Source organism: Chaetura pelagica, unplaced genomic scaffold, assembly GCF_000747805.2.
Source record: "Chaetura pelagica isolate M959 unplaced genomic scaffold, ChaPel_1.0 scaffold477, whole genome shotgun sequence".
Lineage (NCBI taxonomy): Eukaryota > Metazoa > Chordata > Aves > Apodiformes > Apodidae > Chaetura > Chaetura pelagica.
Window position 1 is genome coordinate 654,461 of NW_009953956.1, and position 19,858 is coordinate 674,318.

General features: G+C 43.3%; 1 protein-coding gene across 1 annotated transcript in view; it reads right to left on the bottom strand.

Moving 5' to 3' along the window:
- The window catches only part of LOC104392475 (chromosome unknown open reading frame, human C10orf90), a 68,320-nt gene that overhangs the window by 29,953 nt on the left and 18,509 nt on the right, over positions 1–19,858 (bottom strand). Inside the window, exons 2-3 of the mRNA XM_010001878.1 lie at positions 3,897–3,991; positions 609–1,683 (exon numbers count right to left, since the gene is read on the bottom strand). Coding sequence (XP_010000180.1) covers positions 609–1,683; positions 3,897–3,991 — 1,170 coding nt within the window. The remainder of the gene's footprint in view (positions 1–608; positions 1,684–3,896; positions 3,992–19,858) is intronic.

The window sequence follows — 19,858 nt, forward strand, 5'->3', positions numbered from 1 at the left end:
CATGAAGCAATTCCTGTGGCACCTTCCCCCTCCCTAAGAGGACCAGTGGGTAGAAGAATTTAGGTTTGCAAAATGCTTGGAGATGTCTGAAACAGATGTGTAAAAGAGCTACAAACAATTAATTCATCTGGAGCCATTAGTTATTAAGGCCTAGGTTTATTACTATAATCTGTTAAGTGAAAAGCTGGAAATGATGATTTCTAATAGCAAGGTTCACAAAACCAACCTCAGTGCAGCCATCTCCTTCTTAATCTCACATCTCAAATTCAGCCCTTATACAAAGACAGACCTGATTATTTTCATGGGCTAGGAGCTTGCACCTTGCTGGGAGAAAAAAATTATTCCATTTATAAATAGTTAAAAAAAGAGGATGATTGCAGGAAACACAGACTGAGTTTTCTCTATCATCTGATGAGCAGCCTGCAGCCCTAGCATAGCAAATATATTCCTGGTAGTCCTGGAACTGTGAATGTCTGGATTGTGCTCTGACTGAGAGTGCCTTTGCAGAGCAAGGATTGCTATTAGCTGCTCTTGCTAAATCAGGGTGGTGGGGCTGCACCAGCCTGGACCTCTGCTCCACCAGGCTGAGGTTGATGGAAATCACTTACCTGCCTCATCACTTGAATTAGGAAGCTGGAGAGAAGATGTGGTGTGAGAGCTGCCAGGCTGCTTATCCTCATCTTGCTTTGCTATTACTGGGCTTTTAGGTCCTCTGGGTTTGTCCACAAATGCTGGAAGTTCAGAGATAAAGACACTTTGCCAAGGGTATTCAGTACCCAAACAGCCTTCAAGTGTTTTGTCTTTATTAACAGCATCTTCTGTTAAGTCTGCGCTCAAGTTTGATCTGAGTGGAGTCTTGTTTTCTCCTAGGAGCTTTGTTTGAAATATCTCCTCGGTTGGCTCTCCATTAGCTATGCCATCTACTCCATCTGCTGTTAATCTCGACGAACTGCAATTTATAGTGAGGGACAACGCTGATCTATGGATTTTTTGGCGTTTAATTCGGGGCTGCTCAATGCACAAGTTGAGCGACTTGTCTAAATAATAGATGGTGCTTGGGCACTGCTGGGACACCTGCAGGTGGACACGTGAGATGAAGGAAGGTGGGACTTTCTCTCTCCCATCACTGCTCTGAGGACCGTTCTCCTTGTTTCCAGGGTCAAAATGCTGCTTTTGTGGCTCACGACCTCCTTGTGAGCAAGATTCAGGAATCTTCAACTCAGAGGCACTTTGGTTTGCTTGTCCCAGAGCACAGCAGTGATGGAAGGCAGCAGGGACCTTGCTCGAGGTGGGGGACACAACACTGGGCTCTTGCAGGGCCCCAGCTCCTCGTGCTGGGTCACTGGAGCCCACAGCAACACGTCTGGCTGTGACAGTGATGGAGGCAAAGCCTTTCTGCTGCTCTTGGCACCACTTTTCCTCTGCGATGGGAGAGTCCGACAGAGACGTGGTGTCATCTAACGAGGCCTGAACTTCCAGTCTGCTGGGAAGTACCAGAACTGCTCTGTCAAGGTTGACTGAAGCATGGTTAGCCAAAGACTGCTTCACATGACAGGCCCTGGGCTGGGGAACCATGGGCTGCACAGGCAAAGCAGACCCGTTTTCTTTGGATTGATTCTCATCAATCATCTGTGAAAGGACTATCCGTGAAATCAGTTTTGTACTTTGTGATGACAGAGATTCCTGCAAATGAAAAGATTTCAATTACCAACATACACTGTCATAATACATGTAACTGTTCCTCATCTACCATCTCTCACGCCTGACAGTTTGGCTTGAGATTTCTTTTTAACTTCCTATTCCTACTCATTTTTTTTTGTCATTTAAAAACACACGTTCTTACAGTCAGCTCTGAATTATCTGGGAGACTTCAATGAAAACCTTATCACTTGTGCAAAAAAAATATATAAAATCAAAAATGTCTCTTCAGTATTCAAAATGTTATTCAGTATTCATGACTACTGAAAATGTGAGTTTTCAGTATTTAGCCCATTGTTGCAGTTGAGATTTGTGGCTGCTATCCCTGTTTAAAAATGGGTATGTCAAAGGCAGATTCAGACTCAAAACTGTTCTTTCATGATGGACAGCTGGAATTTAAAATGGGTTTTATTTTGGAACAGCAGCCTGAAGGTCCACATGTGCCATCACATGCTGCAGAGGACATGTGGGCACCAGAATCATGACTGCTCTGCAACCTCACCAGTTATAAGCAGAGAAAAACTTCTCTAGGATCCCTCCCACAAGTGTAACATCATTTCCTACAAAGATGCTGGGTACTATTTTAATTCATTAGTTCTCTCTTGCTAATGACCACCACTAGATTAGTGGCACCTATCTAGGATGCAAAACCACATATGTCCAAGACTGATTGACAGTGGCCCAAATTAATTTACCAAATAATCACAGGAAGCATCTATCCTGATACATCAATGGATGTAACAAAGGAGGTGCTTTTACAAGGAGGAAACCTGAGTTTAAAACCTCCTGCTGTTATTTACCCACATGGCTGGTGACAGAAGGCCCATGCTATAAAGCATCTGGCCTGATCTCATTGCTGCTGTAAATTGGCTGACTGGGTTACTCCTGCCCTGTCTTCCTAGATCTCCTGAGCCTACCAGGAAAAAACCTCACTGAACTGGCATGAGAAACTGGAGCATTAGCTCCATCATGAAAGCTCATCCAAGTTCACTGGGGGCTTAGGTGTCATTTGCTAGCTGTGCTGCTCCTGCTTGCTATGAATTCATCTCAGCCCCATCTGGGTGTCCATCATCTGCTAATCAGTGCCAATACTTGACAAGTGGCTCACAAAACATGATATCCTTGTTCCTTGGGGAAAACTGATGTGTATGATGTTGTGACCTCCTGGGTGTCATGGTCCTCCTTCTCAGGGTCTGGGTGCCAGAACTGGGACCCTACACTGAAGCCCATGGGGAAAAGGTTCCCATGCTTGGAAAAAATATGGAAAACAGGCTCCCCTGTAAATCTTGGGAAGGCTGATCTGGGAACTCAAATGGGTAGAGGTAGATCAAGGGTTTATTAACGAGGTGAAATGCCAAGTAAATTTTGTCAACTCTTTAAAGCAGCTGCCTGTGGTTTTGACAATTCAATAATTTCACAGCCCCAGGGAAAGCATTTTCTTCCTTCCTTGTTTCTTTCATGGTTTGTAACAACATTTGCCTCATATTTTCTGCACTACATTTACTTCTACCTACAGGTTTAAGACCCACGCCTGCCTTCCAAAACTCCTGACTTCCCTGAGATTTCTACAGAAGATTGTGCTTTAAGAGACTTTATTTTGGATGCATCTCTCGTGCTCCAGTGGTTAATTTGACATTTTTTTCTTTTGTTAAGGGCTGCACAGATGGAAACATCCTACAAGAGTCCAAAGGCATGTAAAAAATGCTCCTGATTAGCTTCAAACTCATGCACCAATATTTGAAATAATTCTGCTTTTCCTTTTTCTGCCTGTGTATAAATGTTATTCCCTCCTCCCAATCTCTGACTAAGAAATAGATCTTCAAGGCTGGATCCTGTGCTGCTTGGGAGCTTCACTGCATCTTGTGGGGAAAAAATAAATAAATCCCAAAGTAATTGTGGTGAAGTGAAAACCTCAGGCTTTACCTTGGGAACATCCCAGACTGATACTTGGAGCATTTAGTCTCCTGGGGTGTTTTTAACAATTTTTTTGCCCTCCCCACAAAACAAGCAGCTTTTCTCCCCCTCACCAAGAGCACAGAGAATCACAACGTTTACCCATCATTTTATTTGGCTTCTGTGCTGCCCAAGCTAAGCCCAGCTAAACAAATCCAAGCCCAAACACAATGCTGAGCAGTCAGTGATTGTTTTTTTGAATGCGTTCTGCTGACTGCTGTCTAAACATCATTTATTTATTTTACCTTGGCAGAGCTGGGGTTTTGCTCCTCAGCATACTCCCACCAAAGGCCTGTGCGTGTCCTCTGTCCCTCAGTGCCCCATGGCTTTTGTGTCATTCCTGGGGAACAAAACACCACCAAAAAGTAACATTATTTTCGGTGTCCCGAGTTAGGAAATGCGGTTTTAAATGGAGGGCAAGGAGGAGGGAAAGAGCTACTGTAAATGCTCTGGGACCTGGTTATCTGAGGGATCTGATTTCTCCTACTCTCCAGGAGAGACCCTTGAAGTACCCCTGGGATCCTGCTGCAATGATGGGTTTGGGGACAGTCCCACAAAGCGCTCAGGGCTGACCCAAAGCTTGAATATCCCTGTTTGTGATTTCCATGGCTGCAGGCAGGAGTGTGGGGGAAGAAGAATCAGGGGAGATGGTGAATGTGGATTTCAGTGAATGTCACTTTTGTGCAGCCTGCAAAACTGGGAGGACAAATGAGGAAATTGATGGCCTGGATGCTACAGGTTTGATGTCATTGCAACTAAGTCACCTTCACGTTTAAAGAGCTACAGTAATTTTAAATCATATTCCCAAATCCTATTACATCACAACTTTCGTAATTCAGGGTAAACTATTACATCAGGCTCTGATTTTGCCATGTCCTGATTTCTGTGGGCACTGGCCTGTCTGCAGCTTGCTACATAGAACCCATTGCCTTGTAGCAGGGAGACTGGGCTCTTGCAATAATGCATCACATTTGCTGTCAGTAGTTTTGACAGAAACTATATTACTCTCTATTTTGTAAGCTAAACTTAATTTTCAAAAATTCTCTATTTGGCCTGGAATCTGTTGCTGTACAGCAACAAGTTAGACCACTGATAAGACCTTTTGCATTTCTTTTTCTTCCACTTAGCCTGCCACAGAAGTTGATAACTTTTCACTGAGCAGAATTTCAGTTTACATGTAACATTAAATTAACAAAAGAATACTAATCAGCTCGATTTTCAGAAGTGTTAATTAAATCATGTTCACCATAACAGGCTTCTTCTCCTTGGGTGTAGCTAAGAAGACAGGGAAGGCAGAAGGTCTATCCCCCACCAAGAGATGTCCCCGAGTCCCCCCCACAGAACAGCAACCACAAAACACTAACAGGATGTTTGATGAACCATCTGCTTTAATAAAATATGCTAAGATACATCTCAATGTTTACTTGCACAGCTCCAATGTCATTGCATATTCATTGTTGGCATGAAAAAAAAAAAAAAGGTTTGATTTTGTTATTGAGCAAAAGAAGGTCCTGAGCAACAGAGAAAACAGCTGGACCCATTAGCCACAGCATGGAAAAAAAAGGACATCCAGAAAATAGCCAGAGCACAGTGCCCACTACTTATTTTTTGGCAAGGAAATAATGCACAGTTGCAATCAGTGAAACTGCAATGAACCTGATCTAGCACAGGATGATGGTGACTGCTGGCACAACTCACCAGTGAGATGCCCTTGGAGCCTTCTCCTCACCCTGCTGTGGCAGGAGGAGGTGCTGGACTTCCAGGGAGAGACAAAATCCACCTGTGTCCAGAAGCAGAGGGACAGGAGTAACTGCTGGCTGAGCCTTATGGAAAGGTTATTTTCAGTATAGCAGTGAGTTACAAACAAATACCTTCATGATGAAGAGCTGCTGTCTTATTTACTTTTTAAAACAACTAAATTGGGAATATCTTGCAGAGAACAATAAAGAGGAAACTTGAATTGTGGCAAGACATCAAAATCCCCAAAGGTTTGATGAAATAAAAGTGTGTCATTAAAAGGAAAACTTCAAGTTATCAATATTTTCTTCAACCACTTTACAGTAAGAAAACCACAGTTGTGGGTCTGGGTCTGGAGCTCCCAGATGGAGCTGGGAGCTACAATAGGAGGACACCAACTTGTGAATGTCAACCACTGTGCAAGGAAATCCAGAAGGCTGGTGGGAGAGAAATCAGGTCCAGACAAGCGTGTTCCGCCAAGTGGCCTTCCATGAATTTAATTCAAATGTATTTTCAGAACATGAGAAAAATTGGGAACTACAGGGTCAAACAGGAACGAGTCATCAAAGTCCACACAGTTAATTACATTTAATATGGAGGTTGTTCTTATCAAAGTAACCTCCTGGGATCAGCCATAACCAGTAGGTAGGGCCTTCCATTTTTGCACTGATCTCTTGGAGTAGATTAGTTAGTGGTTCCTTGTTTAACTTTAAAAAGTAACTGTTTCTGAAGCAGGAGAGAAAGAATGAAATCAGAAGGAGAGGAAATATCTATTTTCTTTGCTAAATCATCCAGAGTGGAGCTTTGCATTGCATTTTGTACCATTTCCTGTGCAAGGACATTCTCTTATTATTATGGGAAACCTGTTGTTGGAAAACACTCAAACTTCTGGCAACTCATTTAATCTAGTTGCTGAAATAGATTAAATGGCACCGGTGGCAGAAGCTCTGGTATTTGTCATGATATTGTTAAATCTGTTCTTGGAAGTGTTACAGTTGTTAATTCATGTCAACAGAACTAGCAAAAAAAACACCCCAAAATCAAACACAACCCCTGTTAAAAGGAGCTTGAATCTGTGCTAGAAAGGAGGGCACTTGAGGGAGCAGGAGGGCTTAGCTGAGACGTGTCACAGCCAGACCTTTCGTCCCAGGTCTCCTTGCTGACAAAACACAAAGTGCTGCAACTCTTGCTCCACAACAAAATGCAAAGCTCAGTTTCTCCCTGGTGCGAAAGCACGAAAGAAATGGCATTCCAAGTGCTCTCCAGCTCTGTGGGGAGCACCAGCAACTCATTTCTGAGCTGGAATCCTGAGGATTTGCTCAGCCTCCCCAGCACAGGGACCCACCTCTCCCGGTTGCGAACAGGAGATGCGATGAGGAACAGAGGAGCAGTCGCTGCATGTGAACTTTGTCCCATTGCACCTTCCCTCTTTCCTTCCAACCCCCCCCAACAAATCCTGTTTGTTGAACCAAAAGATAGGCTCCTTGGCAAGGAATCTGGACATCCGGCTGCAGACCAGGGTTTTCCTAATTACAGAGTGCAGCTGGAACCAATTCTCCCAGTCTCGAGTGCCTGGATGTCTGCCTCGGGCCAACTGGCAGCTGCCTGGGATAATGATTCAGAAAAGATGTACTTGTAAATCAGCTTGCTGAAGCACAGAGAGATTGCAAAGGTGAGGGTGCTGGTGAAAAAGAGTACTGCAAATATTTGGCAGGCACAGGCCAGCCTGCTTTGCAGCCAGCTGAGGGGCTGGGCAGAACTTGAGACGCAGATGGAAAGAGTCCATGGACAAAGTTGGTTGCCAGTGCTTCAGGTCTTTGCTAGACAGACTGCCACACTGGGGGATGTTGTTTGATGACATCCAGAGTGACACCAGGCAGAGCTGGAATGACTTTAGACTGCTGGCCCTGGCTTCTTCTCCAGTTTTTGTCATGGAAGTTGCATATTTCATTCATTTACTATTCATATGCTGACAAATTTCAAATGCATGTCAGCACTTTTGATGTCCTGGGCTCTGCTCCAAGCTCTCTGTACTCCATACTGACCATGTTTACCATCTCCTCTGAGCCATCACTCCAAAACCAACTCCTCTGGAGGCTCCAGGAACCTCCAGTGCTTCCCTCAGAACACCCTAAAGCAGCATCACAGAACCAATACACTCGTGTGAAAAGGGGGAAACTTCTCCACTTGACAAAAAAACATGTCTTTTTTGTTCATTCTTAGAGCACCATCTAGGACACCTGTGAGAGCAGCCAAGGTCCCTACAGCCCTCAGCACAGCACTCTTGATTACTCCAAAATGCTCAGATTCCCCACTTGGGACCTGGGACCTAAAGGACATCAATGGCTTGGCTGCAGGGTCAAGCATCAGAGTAATCACTCAGCTAACAGTATCTTCAACATCACTTAATGGTTTTTTAAGCCTTTTTCTCCTTTTATACATTATTGCTACTCTAAGTTATCAGCAGATAAACCATATCATTAAAATCAACTTGGAGGAATTAACTGAAACTCTATTCTGTTTAAAACATAACATTTGTTTCCATTTTATTGTGACTTATTTAATTCAAATACCTGAGGAAGCCTTGAGGAAAAGAATGTCATCATTAAAGCTGTACCAGCCTCCCTCTCAGCAAGGGCTGGGAGAGATCAGAATCCCCTCCTTCAGATCTGAAGTGAGTCATCCAGAAAAACCATCCGGACCTTACAGACACATCTAAGATGAAAGCCAAGTCAGAATGAACACCAGAACCAAATCTACATCTTCTGGTCTTCCTCATGTGTCATAAAGAAAGAATATAATAAAATTACAGAAAGCAGTGCCATCTAAAATTAAACTGAACAATGAAGCTGAAGTTCACATGCCCGGTACTATAAGTAGGGACAGACTGGTGAAAATTCCACCTTATAGCAAAGTCCTTGTTGATATTAAATTGGTTTATAAGGAACCTACTGGCAAATGGTTTGTTTGCTTGTTAGTGGAGGGAGATGCACCTCAAGAAAGCCTTGGCACAGGCACAGTCTTGCCATCCTTCACAGACTGTATCCTGAGCCTGCAGAAGTGATGGCAGAGGGGAGCTGTTGGGTTGGCCATGGGCTGAAGGCAGCACCCCAGTGAGGACAGGGCCCAGGCAGGGCAGGAGGGCAGCCCCAGAGCCACACATGGATTTTAATCTCTCAGAGTCTCATAAAAAATACACCTGATTTTAATCTCTGCAGGATCTGACCTTCAGCCACTTTCACGTGAGAAGAGAGGGCAGCTTCCACTGGGACACTGGAGGAGCACAGAGTGTCACCCTGACAGCTCAAACACAGCTAGAAACCACCCTGTGGGGTGGCACAGGGCCAGTCAATCAGCCCCATGACAGCTGAACTTCTCGTAAGAAGCAAAATGCACCTACTTAAAACGGGGGTCAAACAATATAGATTTAAAGAGGGAGAAAAAGCAGCTGCCAACTCCTTCCTTGAAATCTTTCCTGCCATGAAAAAAAGCCAAACCAACACAAAAAAGCACTTTGCCACAGAAGTGAGTACTTGAACACAGGTACACAAAGAAAATAAGATTTTAAGGCAGCTTGCTTGGGAAGATTTTTCAAATTGGAGGAAGCAAAACAGCCTGGAATCATTTCAGTCTGAACAGGATTCATTATGTAAACAAAGTAGGAAAATATTTTTCTAAGATGTCAGGATGGATTTTCTTCTATTACAAGTACCATCGTGAGATTTGTTAACTGAATTATCTTTCCCTGCCTGCACACCTTGAAGCTGTAGCTGGCTGCCTGCAGAGATGATTACAGGATCTGCCACGAAGGGACAAATGAGTTTTGGTCTGCTGTCAAAAAGCCAGAAGTCATAAATCTCTCATTATCCCTGCCATTAGAAGCAAGGTGCTCATCAGGGGGCTAGAAAGAGCACAGGAATTATATCTTGAGACCGAAGCATCAGAGAAAAAAAAAAGTGTTCTCATTATGCCTTCCTATTATTCTGTATCTTCACTTAATAAAATTAAGTGGGGAATCACCCCTGGTGTATCCATCACACACACAGACAAACCTCAGCTGATGCTTCACCTTCTCCTTTTTCCTCCCTCCTAGCTTTACTTCTTTTATTTATTTATTTATTTCATTGTCCCTGCTGTGGGGAGCAACACATTCCCAGGTTTCTCTAGGCAGCAGCATCTTAGGCTTCCAAATCTCAGTCCCTAGAAGCAGTGACTCAGCCAACCTGCTGAAGCCCAGCTGTGAGGACATAGCTCAGGCCAAAGACTCCAATGGGAGTGCAGAGGAAGATTGAACTGACCCAGGTTTGATCTCTTCACTGCACATAACATGGTTTGTCACTGCAGTTCTCCTGACATCTTTTTAAAGTGTGGTTGGAGGGACCTCAAAGACAGGGTATTAGAGGGAGGATATCCGTAAAGCATGGAGGATTGGAGTGGATCATGAGGGATATTACTGTTTAATACCCAAATCATTCTCTTTCCTAACTTTTCTGCACTAGTTTCATTGCAGAAATGGAAAAGATGCCATAAATGTCACAAGTTCCTATTCCTGTTGCAGTGGGAGGGAAAACTAGAGACATGGAGCAAATCATCAAGCTCCTCAACACTGACAAGCCAAGCAGTAAAGGTCTTGAAGCCCCATGGTTCCTCCCACTTAGGTGGGCATGGCTTCCACCCATCTCTGCACTGCTAAAAGCCATGCAGTATTGTCCATATATTTCCCCAGGATTCTGGAAGATGGATACTTTTGTGTAACTTTGACATATTTTCCTGACAGGACTTTGCAAAACAGTGAGAGGTTGTCCTGTGTGGCCCCAGCATCTCTGGATGCTGCAGAGGGATCACCTGGAGGGGTTCTGTCCTGGAGGTGATGTTAGTGACCATGCAGGAAGAGACAAACTGATGGTATCCAAATGGAGAGGAAGGGCTGATGGGCTCTAAAAATCTGTCACTGGCATGGCCCAGGAGGCAGCAGAGGAGAAAAAACACAAGAGCAAGGTGGTCACTGGAGGCTGTTTGATGTAAGAAATATATAGCATTAACTTTTAGGTTAGAAAATCTTAAATAAAACATTTCAATATGAACACTAGATGGGCCAGAAGTTCGTAGAGAAAATAGGGTAGACAAGAGATAGGTACAATGAAAAGAGGACAGTCCAAGAAACCTAAAAATACAGATTTTTAGGTTTCACTTCTTTCATTTGAAGGCATTCAGAACATCATTCCTGGTTCTGATCCTTGCCCTGAGATTCATTAGTATGTTCTGCAATTTTATTTGGCTTTTTGACCACTGAGCACCTAATGTGCTCTCAAAATAAAGATGTAGCTAAGAGAAATGGTTCATACAGAAAGAGCTGTTGGACTCTGGGAGTTCCCTTCACAGCATGTGAAGACACCCACATTTTAGTGACCATATCTGTTTCTGGAAGTACAAGAATGCCTGAGATAGCCAGAACATTCTGAAGTGACTGTAAATATGACAAATATTATACATAAACAAACAAAGGAAAAGCAGCTCTGCAGCCAAAAAGCATATTTATGGAGAGTTATTTTAGTGCTATTATGTGTGTTCATGTAAAGGTCATAACATGCACAGAATTTGATTGTACAAATGGGTTTTGTAAATGAAAATTCCACCAGTGTTCCTCAGAGCTGGTAGCAATTACAAAACGGGCACATTTGCCTAAAGCTGTTTATGCTTAATAGCAGCTACAGGGTAATTGTTCAGCCTCAGAAATTCAGTATTTCTTACGTTTTTCTGCTTTTGTACAAACATAACTTCAAGACAAGAAACCGTAGAGAGGATAAGAGAAAACCAGTGCCCTGCCTGTTCCACAGGTAGTTTATGACTCAATATATCTCCTGCTGCAGGGATTTCTCCCCGTGCTTTTGCTTAACAATGGTATTTGCTTTATTGATTTCTTTCCCCCCCTTTTAATACTCCTAATACAGTGGTGGCTCCAGAAAATGATGTGTGCTGTGAGTACTGATGCTTTTGTCAAGACATCAAAGTAGTGACTCCAGCACACTTCTCTATCAGGCCAATTTTGTTTCCAAAACGAAGAAGCAGGATGTTCACATGAGCCAAATTTGACACTGAACAATTTGTAGAACAGCACTAAACTCAGTGGAGCACCAGGCATGCCAGATTTCATATAGACTTTTCATGTTACTTTTGGATAATAGAAGCATTCATTGGTGTGTAATACTTGGAATATTATTTCTTTCTGGAAGATCTTTCACATTAACTGCTGTGATTACAGAGAGCAGAAACTGCTGGATAACAGGGGATGCAGTAGGCTAGAACCAAGAGGGGGAAAAAATAAATCAGTGTTCACAGGATAAAAACACAAGAGTTAAGATTTAAAGAGGTATGAAGTCTAAAAAAAGTTACATTTCTAGGTTATAGCTTGTGATCACAAAGTGAATATTATTTTGCATAATGTAAGAATATTACACAGGTCCAACAAATTGCCTTGACTCTAAAGCCAGTGCAGAACTTAGTAACTATTTTACCCCACCAAGCTTTCCAGTTGGTGAAACCATACCTACATTTGCCTTTTGAAGGGAACCTGAGAAATAAATCCTTAGTCAGAGTGTGATTTTGCCACCCAGCCAGGATTTGTTTGATCTTGGAATTAGCCCTTTTGAATTCCATTGCAACAGGTTTAGAGAAACAGGTCACACTAGAGATGAAACGAAATGCAGTGTTAGGATTATCACCAGATGCAATGAAAGATAACTTGTAATTGCTTTTGGTTGGTAGGATTTTTAATCATTCAGGCTTTTACCTCAGGAATGGAAAGTGCAGAAAAGCTTGGGATTGATAATTAACTGTTGAAGTCCTCAGAATCTTGATTTTTGGCATATTTCAAATACTGGTTGGTGAGGAATGAAATGTAGAGTTCTCAAGTTCTCTTCTTGCTGTGGTTGCCACCAGAATGAGCAGGAGCAGGGCTGGGAGGTGTCACCTCCCACCCAGCCCTACCAGCCAAGCAACCTGGCTGGACCAGCAGCTGTGGCTGCTTTTCCAAGGAACAATAACCTGCTGGCCAGCAACAACCCCAAACTCAGGATTGATCAACAACCTCAAAGTCAGGACTGATTGTGTATTCCATCTCTTGTGCAAAACTGAAAACTCAGTCCCTAAATTATTGCACTCAGCAATGTCACAGCTGCAAGAGTGGGATAAGAAAATGCATTTTCCTTCCCTTGCTGCAAAACTTCCTTGCTCTACAAGTGTTCCCTGGGTAAACACACACACATTCCCCACCAGACTCTGATGCCAGGCCAATCGAGAAAGTATTTCAGTAGTTATTGTCACAAAGGTTGTCCCCTAGGAACTATTTCTACCAGGAAAGTAATACACATACCTCTGTGTTTTAATGATGAGGTCACCAAGGCTGATTTAAGGCCAAACTGTCACGTTCACTCACAGAATCATACAACTGTTCAGGTTGGAGAAGCCCCTTGGGATCACCGAGTCCAACTATCATCCCTACTCTACAAAGTTCTTCTCTAAACCATCTTCACCAACACCACATCCAAACGACCCTTAAAGACACCCAGGTGTGATGGTGACTCTCTGGATGAGTGTGCTGGGCAGCCTGACCACACTATGCTTGCAGGAAAGTTGTCCCTGTGTTTTAGAAGTCCTGATTTTTCTTTATTATTATTTATTATCAATGAAACTATTAAAGATAAACCACCACTAAGTCCTCCCACAATTCTTTTGCATGGTGCTCTGATCAAATTTTTAGCCTGATTTCAAGAAGGAATTTGATTTATCCCCTGTCCTTCTCCCTGTCCAACCTGGGGACTCTGAGCTTGTGGGCTGTTTCCACCAAAAAGGACATGAAAGGAGAAAGAGGGAGCACCAGGTCTCAGGATACCAACTCATGGGCTTTGTCAGTTCTGCTGCTCATAAAACAACCTTTTTTCTTGTTAGCCTGTGGTTTCAATGTCATCTTTTTGTTTTCATTCTCTAAAAATAAAAATATGGAAATCTCATGCTAAAATCATGGAAACTAAGAGACTTAAAGAAAAGTGAAGTGCAGGAGGCTGATCTAATGCTGCAGTAACTGCTTGACCCCAGTAGGGCTGTACCTTAGACATAATCATGTAGAACATCTGTTTTGCTGTAAACCACATAGCAAATAATTCCTGGAGTAGACACCTTCCTGGCTGTGCCTACCATGACAGACACAGCCCTGGACACCCAGAGCTTACTAGAGACAACACCTGCAATAACAGTGTGAAGTAAGAACAGCACAGCTCAGGTTGGTGTAACAAAGTGCTGGAGTAACTCTCCAGTGAAGATGAAATGAAGCTGTTATGGATGATTACCACCTCCACTTTGTCACCCAGCTGTTCTGTTCAGCAGCAATCTCTGACCCAGAGCCAACACATGAGCCGTTAAGTAATTCAGAGGTATTGGTCACCCAGCACAGCTTCCCCAGCCACATTCTGCCCCCTCTGCATTTCAGTCTTCTCACTGGGTGCTCTGGAAGGAGAATCTAGCCCAAAAGTCTCTTCAGGTCCACCAGTTACAGGAGAAAAACTTTCCTGAATGTGCTTTCAAAAACCTCTTCAGTCATTATTGATATTCTCTCTAACATTAACTGCCATTAAATCCTCCAGCCAGAGGCTGCAGAATGACCTTTAGGACATTAAGGAGCATTTTCAGGATGAACAAGGAGAATGCTAAGAGCTCACAGCCCCACAGTGGAGACACCAAAGCTCAGCTGGAACGTGACCAAGTGATGATCTGTCTGAAATCAAGAGCAAGGAACTTTGCCTTGGGAGTGGGGAAGACTTGTCCTTGTGCAAAGAGCCAGTGCAAGCCTGGATGCTTTGGCAAGGGAGACATTCAGGGGGAATTTTCTTTTAGGAAAGTTTCCACTGCAGATTTAGTTTGGACATAAAATTCCACAGACTATCTACAGCCCTTGTGCAAACTGCATTTTGGGGTCTGCTGCTCTCCATTTTGGGCTGACTCCCAGCTTGAACTTTCTCAATATGCAACACAACTGTCCCATCTCACCCTCTCCAACCCCAGCAAGAATGCCAAAGAAAAATTCCTTGGAAACAGCCAGCATTTTCTGGAACAAGTTGTGATTATTAACCTGACTTCCTTGCATTGGACTTGCATGCACATTGTGCCCGTGCACTGCTTACTGCCAGTCATATTAACTGAGGTAATGTGTGTACCAGCAAAACACAGTAACTGGTTTCTAAAGCCTTGGGAAAAATCCAGCTCCCACCCTTCTGCACCCACTCCCATGCTCCTGGGGTCACCTCAGGTAGCTCACACCTTGCTGTGGGTACAGCCCTGCCTGTCCTTCTCCTGCTGTGCCCACACTTCCCTGGTTTAGGTGTCCTGGCCAAATTCCCAGCCACAAAACCACTGCAGGTAGCTGTGAGAGGCCAGGGAAGTTCTGCATTTCCACCAACTATGCTTCTAGAAATAACCATTTCACTTTTGGGAGTGGCATGTGCCCTCCCTGCCCCTTTTCTCACAGCACAACTAATTCTTTTTATCCTCATTTTCTTTGGCCCATAGGCTCAGGGAGATGGATTTCTTTTATTACCTGAAGTTACATGAGGTAACTTCCAAAGTTTTTTGACATGGAAGGGGGTTTTGGCTGTTCTGCTTTTGCCTTTTGAGTTTGTAATGGACAAATTTATGTCCACTCAAAGTTACTTTGTTGAACTTCTATGTCCCTTTGCTGAGGGACATATAAAAGCACATGAGAGCAACCTGAGAGCTGCCCCACTATGAGGAGCCAAACAGGAGCACAAGCCTGCAAGGTTTTCTTTTAAACTGAGCTTAGAGATCCTGTGTTTTGTTTCCCATAACACATGCAATGTGTGCAGTGAGAATGAAACAGATACACATTGATTCTACAGAGCACTGCATTATTCAAGAGAGCTGAGACAAAGAGGCCAATTTTTACAACAAAACTATTTACTGTAAATTAAAATCCTACCAACTGAAGCCAACTTCAGATGATTAGCACAAGAGTCAGGTGCTGCTTTAATCACTCAAAAGACTAAGCTCCAACAATGGTGACAAAGAATAAGCAAACTCAGGGCTACTGTCTTCCATGTGGCTTAATACATCTTGCTAATCACAATCTTATGGAGCATCCTGATGTTCCACATGGACACAGCCTGCAGGGACACCTGCAATTGCAGGCACAACAGCCTGCTCAATCTTACACTCCTTTGGGTTCAAGATTTTGACCCCCTGAAACAGATAAAAACACAGGCTTTCAGGATCTAGACTCTTCAAAAAGCACAAAAATAATAATACACACTCATGGGTCTTGGAGCAACCTGGGCTGGTGGGAGGTGTCCCTGCTCATGCAGGGGGGTTGGGACTGGATGAGCTTTGAGGTCCTTTCCAACCCAAACCAGTCTGGGATTGTGTGATTCATGAAATAAGTGTATTACACGGGTGTGTAGAGAGATGAAAGTCACCCAACATGTAAACCAAGGAACAAACATTTCAGCAAGTCATTCATGGTATTTTAAATAAAAGGTCAAAAATACTTCTGATACACTAGACTGGCAGCACTATTTTGGAGGATCAGTCTAGTCTATGTCATGTTGATTTAGAACCATCTTATTGCTCTCAACGTGTTACTGCATTAGAGTAATATTGAGATTAAAATCTTGGCCAGAATGCTGATAGGTATATAAATGCAGATTTATACACTTCATTTCAGATTTGAGGAAAGTTTCTTAATCCACAATTTGGTGGTGGTTTGTTGCCTTTTTGTTTGTTTGTTTTTTTCATTTAAATAAAGTGCTGAAGCTGAGCACAAAATATTTCTGTACCTGGGGTGTGAATCAATGCTTGTGGCTGTGGTAGCCACAGTGATGGTACTAGAATTTTCCTAGGATTTTCCAGGTTTTTTGGGGGGTGCTTTGGGGATTTTGATGTTGTTTTGGGGTTCTTGGTGTGGGTGTTTTCCCCAGACAGCATTACCAACTTAGTTCCCTGTTACTTTCAAAAAGTAAAAGCCAAGTCAAGAAGGTGCTATTGACTTCCTTGAAACCAGCCAGGGGAAAGTTCCACCATCTCCAAAATTTATCCTTCCAAAACCTCCTGCTTTTCTACCAAAAGCTGTCCTTAGCTGCTACTTATTGCCAGGGCTGGATTAAGACCTGGAATAGACTAAACCCAAATGATTGTAACTTCACACTCAGATTCCTGGGATAAACCCTTCCTTTGGGGAGCCAACCCCAAAGGTTGTCCCATGGGGCTGGGACAGAACTAACAGAGAGAGAAACAGGGCAGGAAGCATCGATGGCACATCAGATTCCTGGGATAAACCCTTTGGGGAGCCAACCCCAAGGTCAGCCCCATGGGGCTGGGACAGAACTAACAGGGAGAGAAACAGGGCAGGAAGCATCGATGGCACAAAGCAAGGCTGCAACAAACCACAGCATTTCCTTGAACGAGGAAATCCCAACACCTTTGCCTCCAGCAAGTGATGATAACAACCACTGCTCTGTAAGAAGAAGCCAGCAGCTTTATGTTACTGACCTCTATCTCACAGAGCCATGAAATCAGAGCACAACTGGAGTCATTTGCTGCTTGTTAGATATTAATTTCTGTTCCCCGATGCTTAAGAGGCCTGACTGGAGGCAGCTTATCCAAGATTAGGCTTCCAACACCTTCATCCATCGTAGGCTTCCAAATACAATTTCTGCCCTCCCCCCCCCCCCAGAAAGTGTTGAGTCATTTAAAAATCTGATGGAGGTTATTGCCCAGAAAAAAACCCAACAGCTGGAGGTTCAAGGCAGGGCTGAGGGAAACACAGCCAGAGAGCTGCAGCCCCAGAGAGCCAGGACTGAGTCTCCCCAGGATCTGGCTCCCCTGCTTAGCTCTGCTCATCCTTTCCTGGCTAAACCAGCTCATCCCAGATCACACCAGGGCTTAACAAGGGCTCATCGGATGGAAGTGGGTGCCAGAAATAATTATGGCTGAAAATGCAGGAGCCTGGCAGGAAGGGATTGTTATTTGTGAGGCCAGTCCATTTAATGGAGAAATAACCTGCATATTACAGTAGAGGATAATTTGGCAGTTACAGTTTCAGTGGCTCAGAGACATAAAATACAGTCTCATCAATGTGTAAGATTAGAAGTAATTAGCCTCTATATGGTAAAGTCATCAGTTAGAAACTAGACTCCATCTGGGGACTTTTTGTAATGATGCCTCAGGGACAAGTAGGATGGGACCTTTGACTTACATGATTTGGAAGGGACTGAGACCTAATTAAATCTGCAAAGATGCAGTAACTGCAGTAAAAGGGATTTTTAATTATGAAACATATTCCCTTTCTCTAAACAAACGAGGTATATTACACTCTGGAACAGTAAGAGAATTAATCAAAAGACAGTGAGCAAACAGCTGCTGTATGGCTGCCAAGTAGAAGATGATACAGGATTATACAGAAGAACATTTAATAAGAATTGAAGAATATTTAATAGGATAAGGTTTTATTTAATTGTGGTGAAAACCAAACACACAACCCCCCTCATAAATACAAGAGAGTGGGGGTTTCTTTAATCTGTTTCTCCAAATGCAGAAGTTACAATAAACACTGATTACTGTAAATAAATAAAAGCTAATTCTCTTGCAGAAATAATACACAATTTGCTTTTTCACTCATTACAAAAAAGCACACTTGGAGCCTTTCAAAGGGGGATACAGAGAGCTATTACAGTTTTGCCACTGAGTTCCATGAAGCACTTACCTTTCCTTTTCTTAAAAAGGCTTGGCACTTTGTACTGAAGAAACAAAAAGTTTCAACTTAGCTTCTCAGCAATGATTGCCTCATTTACATGATCTATCTTCTCCCGAGGTAAAAAAAAAGAAGAAATCACTGCATGATATTAACATTTTTCTCCCATAACTCAATACTCTGCGTTTTGTCAATGCAGAGCTGGATCATTAAAGCCTGGTAGCTAAACAGAAAAGTATTTTAAGGCCATGAACTAAGAGTGGAGCAACAGAGAGATGCTGATCTCAAAGAGAAAACAGCTCCAAGATGATGCATGGAAGGTTAGACACTTCATCGTGCTGCTTAAAAAAAGAAAGGCTAATTAAAGTGACATCAAACTCATACATATGTAGGGAGGTCAATGCAGAAAGAAGTCACCATCTAGCTAAAAACTGCAGTATTTTTTATCTACATTAAAAAAAATAATAATCTTAGAAGCAATTTGACCCCTGCACATGATAGTGGTGGGACTATGTTTTAATTTATTTTATAAAAGAACTTTCAGCCATTCCTGAGTCAGAATAATTTTGCTTGGAATAGACCTTTCAGATCATCCAGTCCAACTGTTCCCCCAGCCCTGCCCAGGCCACCACTGCCCCATGTCCCTCAGCATCACAGCTACACAGCTTGGAAACCCCCCCAGGTATGGGAAACCCCCCCAAGAATGGGGAACTCCCCCTGCCCTGAGCAGCCTGGGCCAGGGCCTGACAACCCTTTTGGGGAAGAAATTGTTCCCAATACCCAATCTAAACCTCCCCTGGCACAACTTGAGGCCATTTTCTCTTGTCCTGTCACTTGTTCCTTGGGAGAAGAGACCAACACCCACCCCCCTCACTCCAACCTCCTCTCAGGCAGCTGCAGAGAGTGAGAAGGTCTCACCTCGACCTCCTTTCATCCAGGCTGAACACCCCCAGCTCCTTCAGCTACTCCTCATAGGACTTGTCAATTCAGTGTTTTAATTTATCACAAAACACCTGTGAAATTACCCACTAGTTGGGATTTGTAGAACTGGGAACTCAATAATCTTTATTTCAGCCAGACTTGGTGAAAAGAGATCAGACCAAGCCTCTAGCTATAAAAACACTATCCCACCCAACACATCCCCCATCAACTGTGCAACAACTAACAGGATCTACACTCTTTGGTCTGATCCATGTGTCATGTCAGTGACTATTCACCTCTGCACAGTGCAGTTCCTCCAGCAGCTATAGGGAAGAAGTTCAGTGGGTTCTTTGTAACCACTTACTCTGTAGTAGAAGAGCATGAGGAGCTTGATGGCAAGTCAATCACCATGTGAAATATCAACAAGTATTTCAAGGTTCCAAGTGACCTTTCAAGAGGATTTGGGCTCGAAAACACAGTATGAGGAAAAGCTATGGATTTTGGAACTCATCTTATACCCAAAGCCTTTGCTAAATGTCTCTTGGAGATTGCTAGAAATGTAAAATAAACAGCAGTGGGGATCAAAGCTAGGAGAAAATGAATTAAGGTAAAGGTGGGCTGGTGTCCAGCCAGTGATCTGGGTCAAGCAGCATATATAACTATTTATCTTTGATTATCTGTGTGGAAATACCACTCAGCTTTCAGGAGGAGAGGGATCTCTCCTCAGTCAGTTAAACAAACTGGGAAAGATGGATGTGGATGTAGGGGATAGAAGTAAAACTCACACAGAAAAAA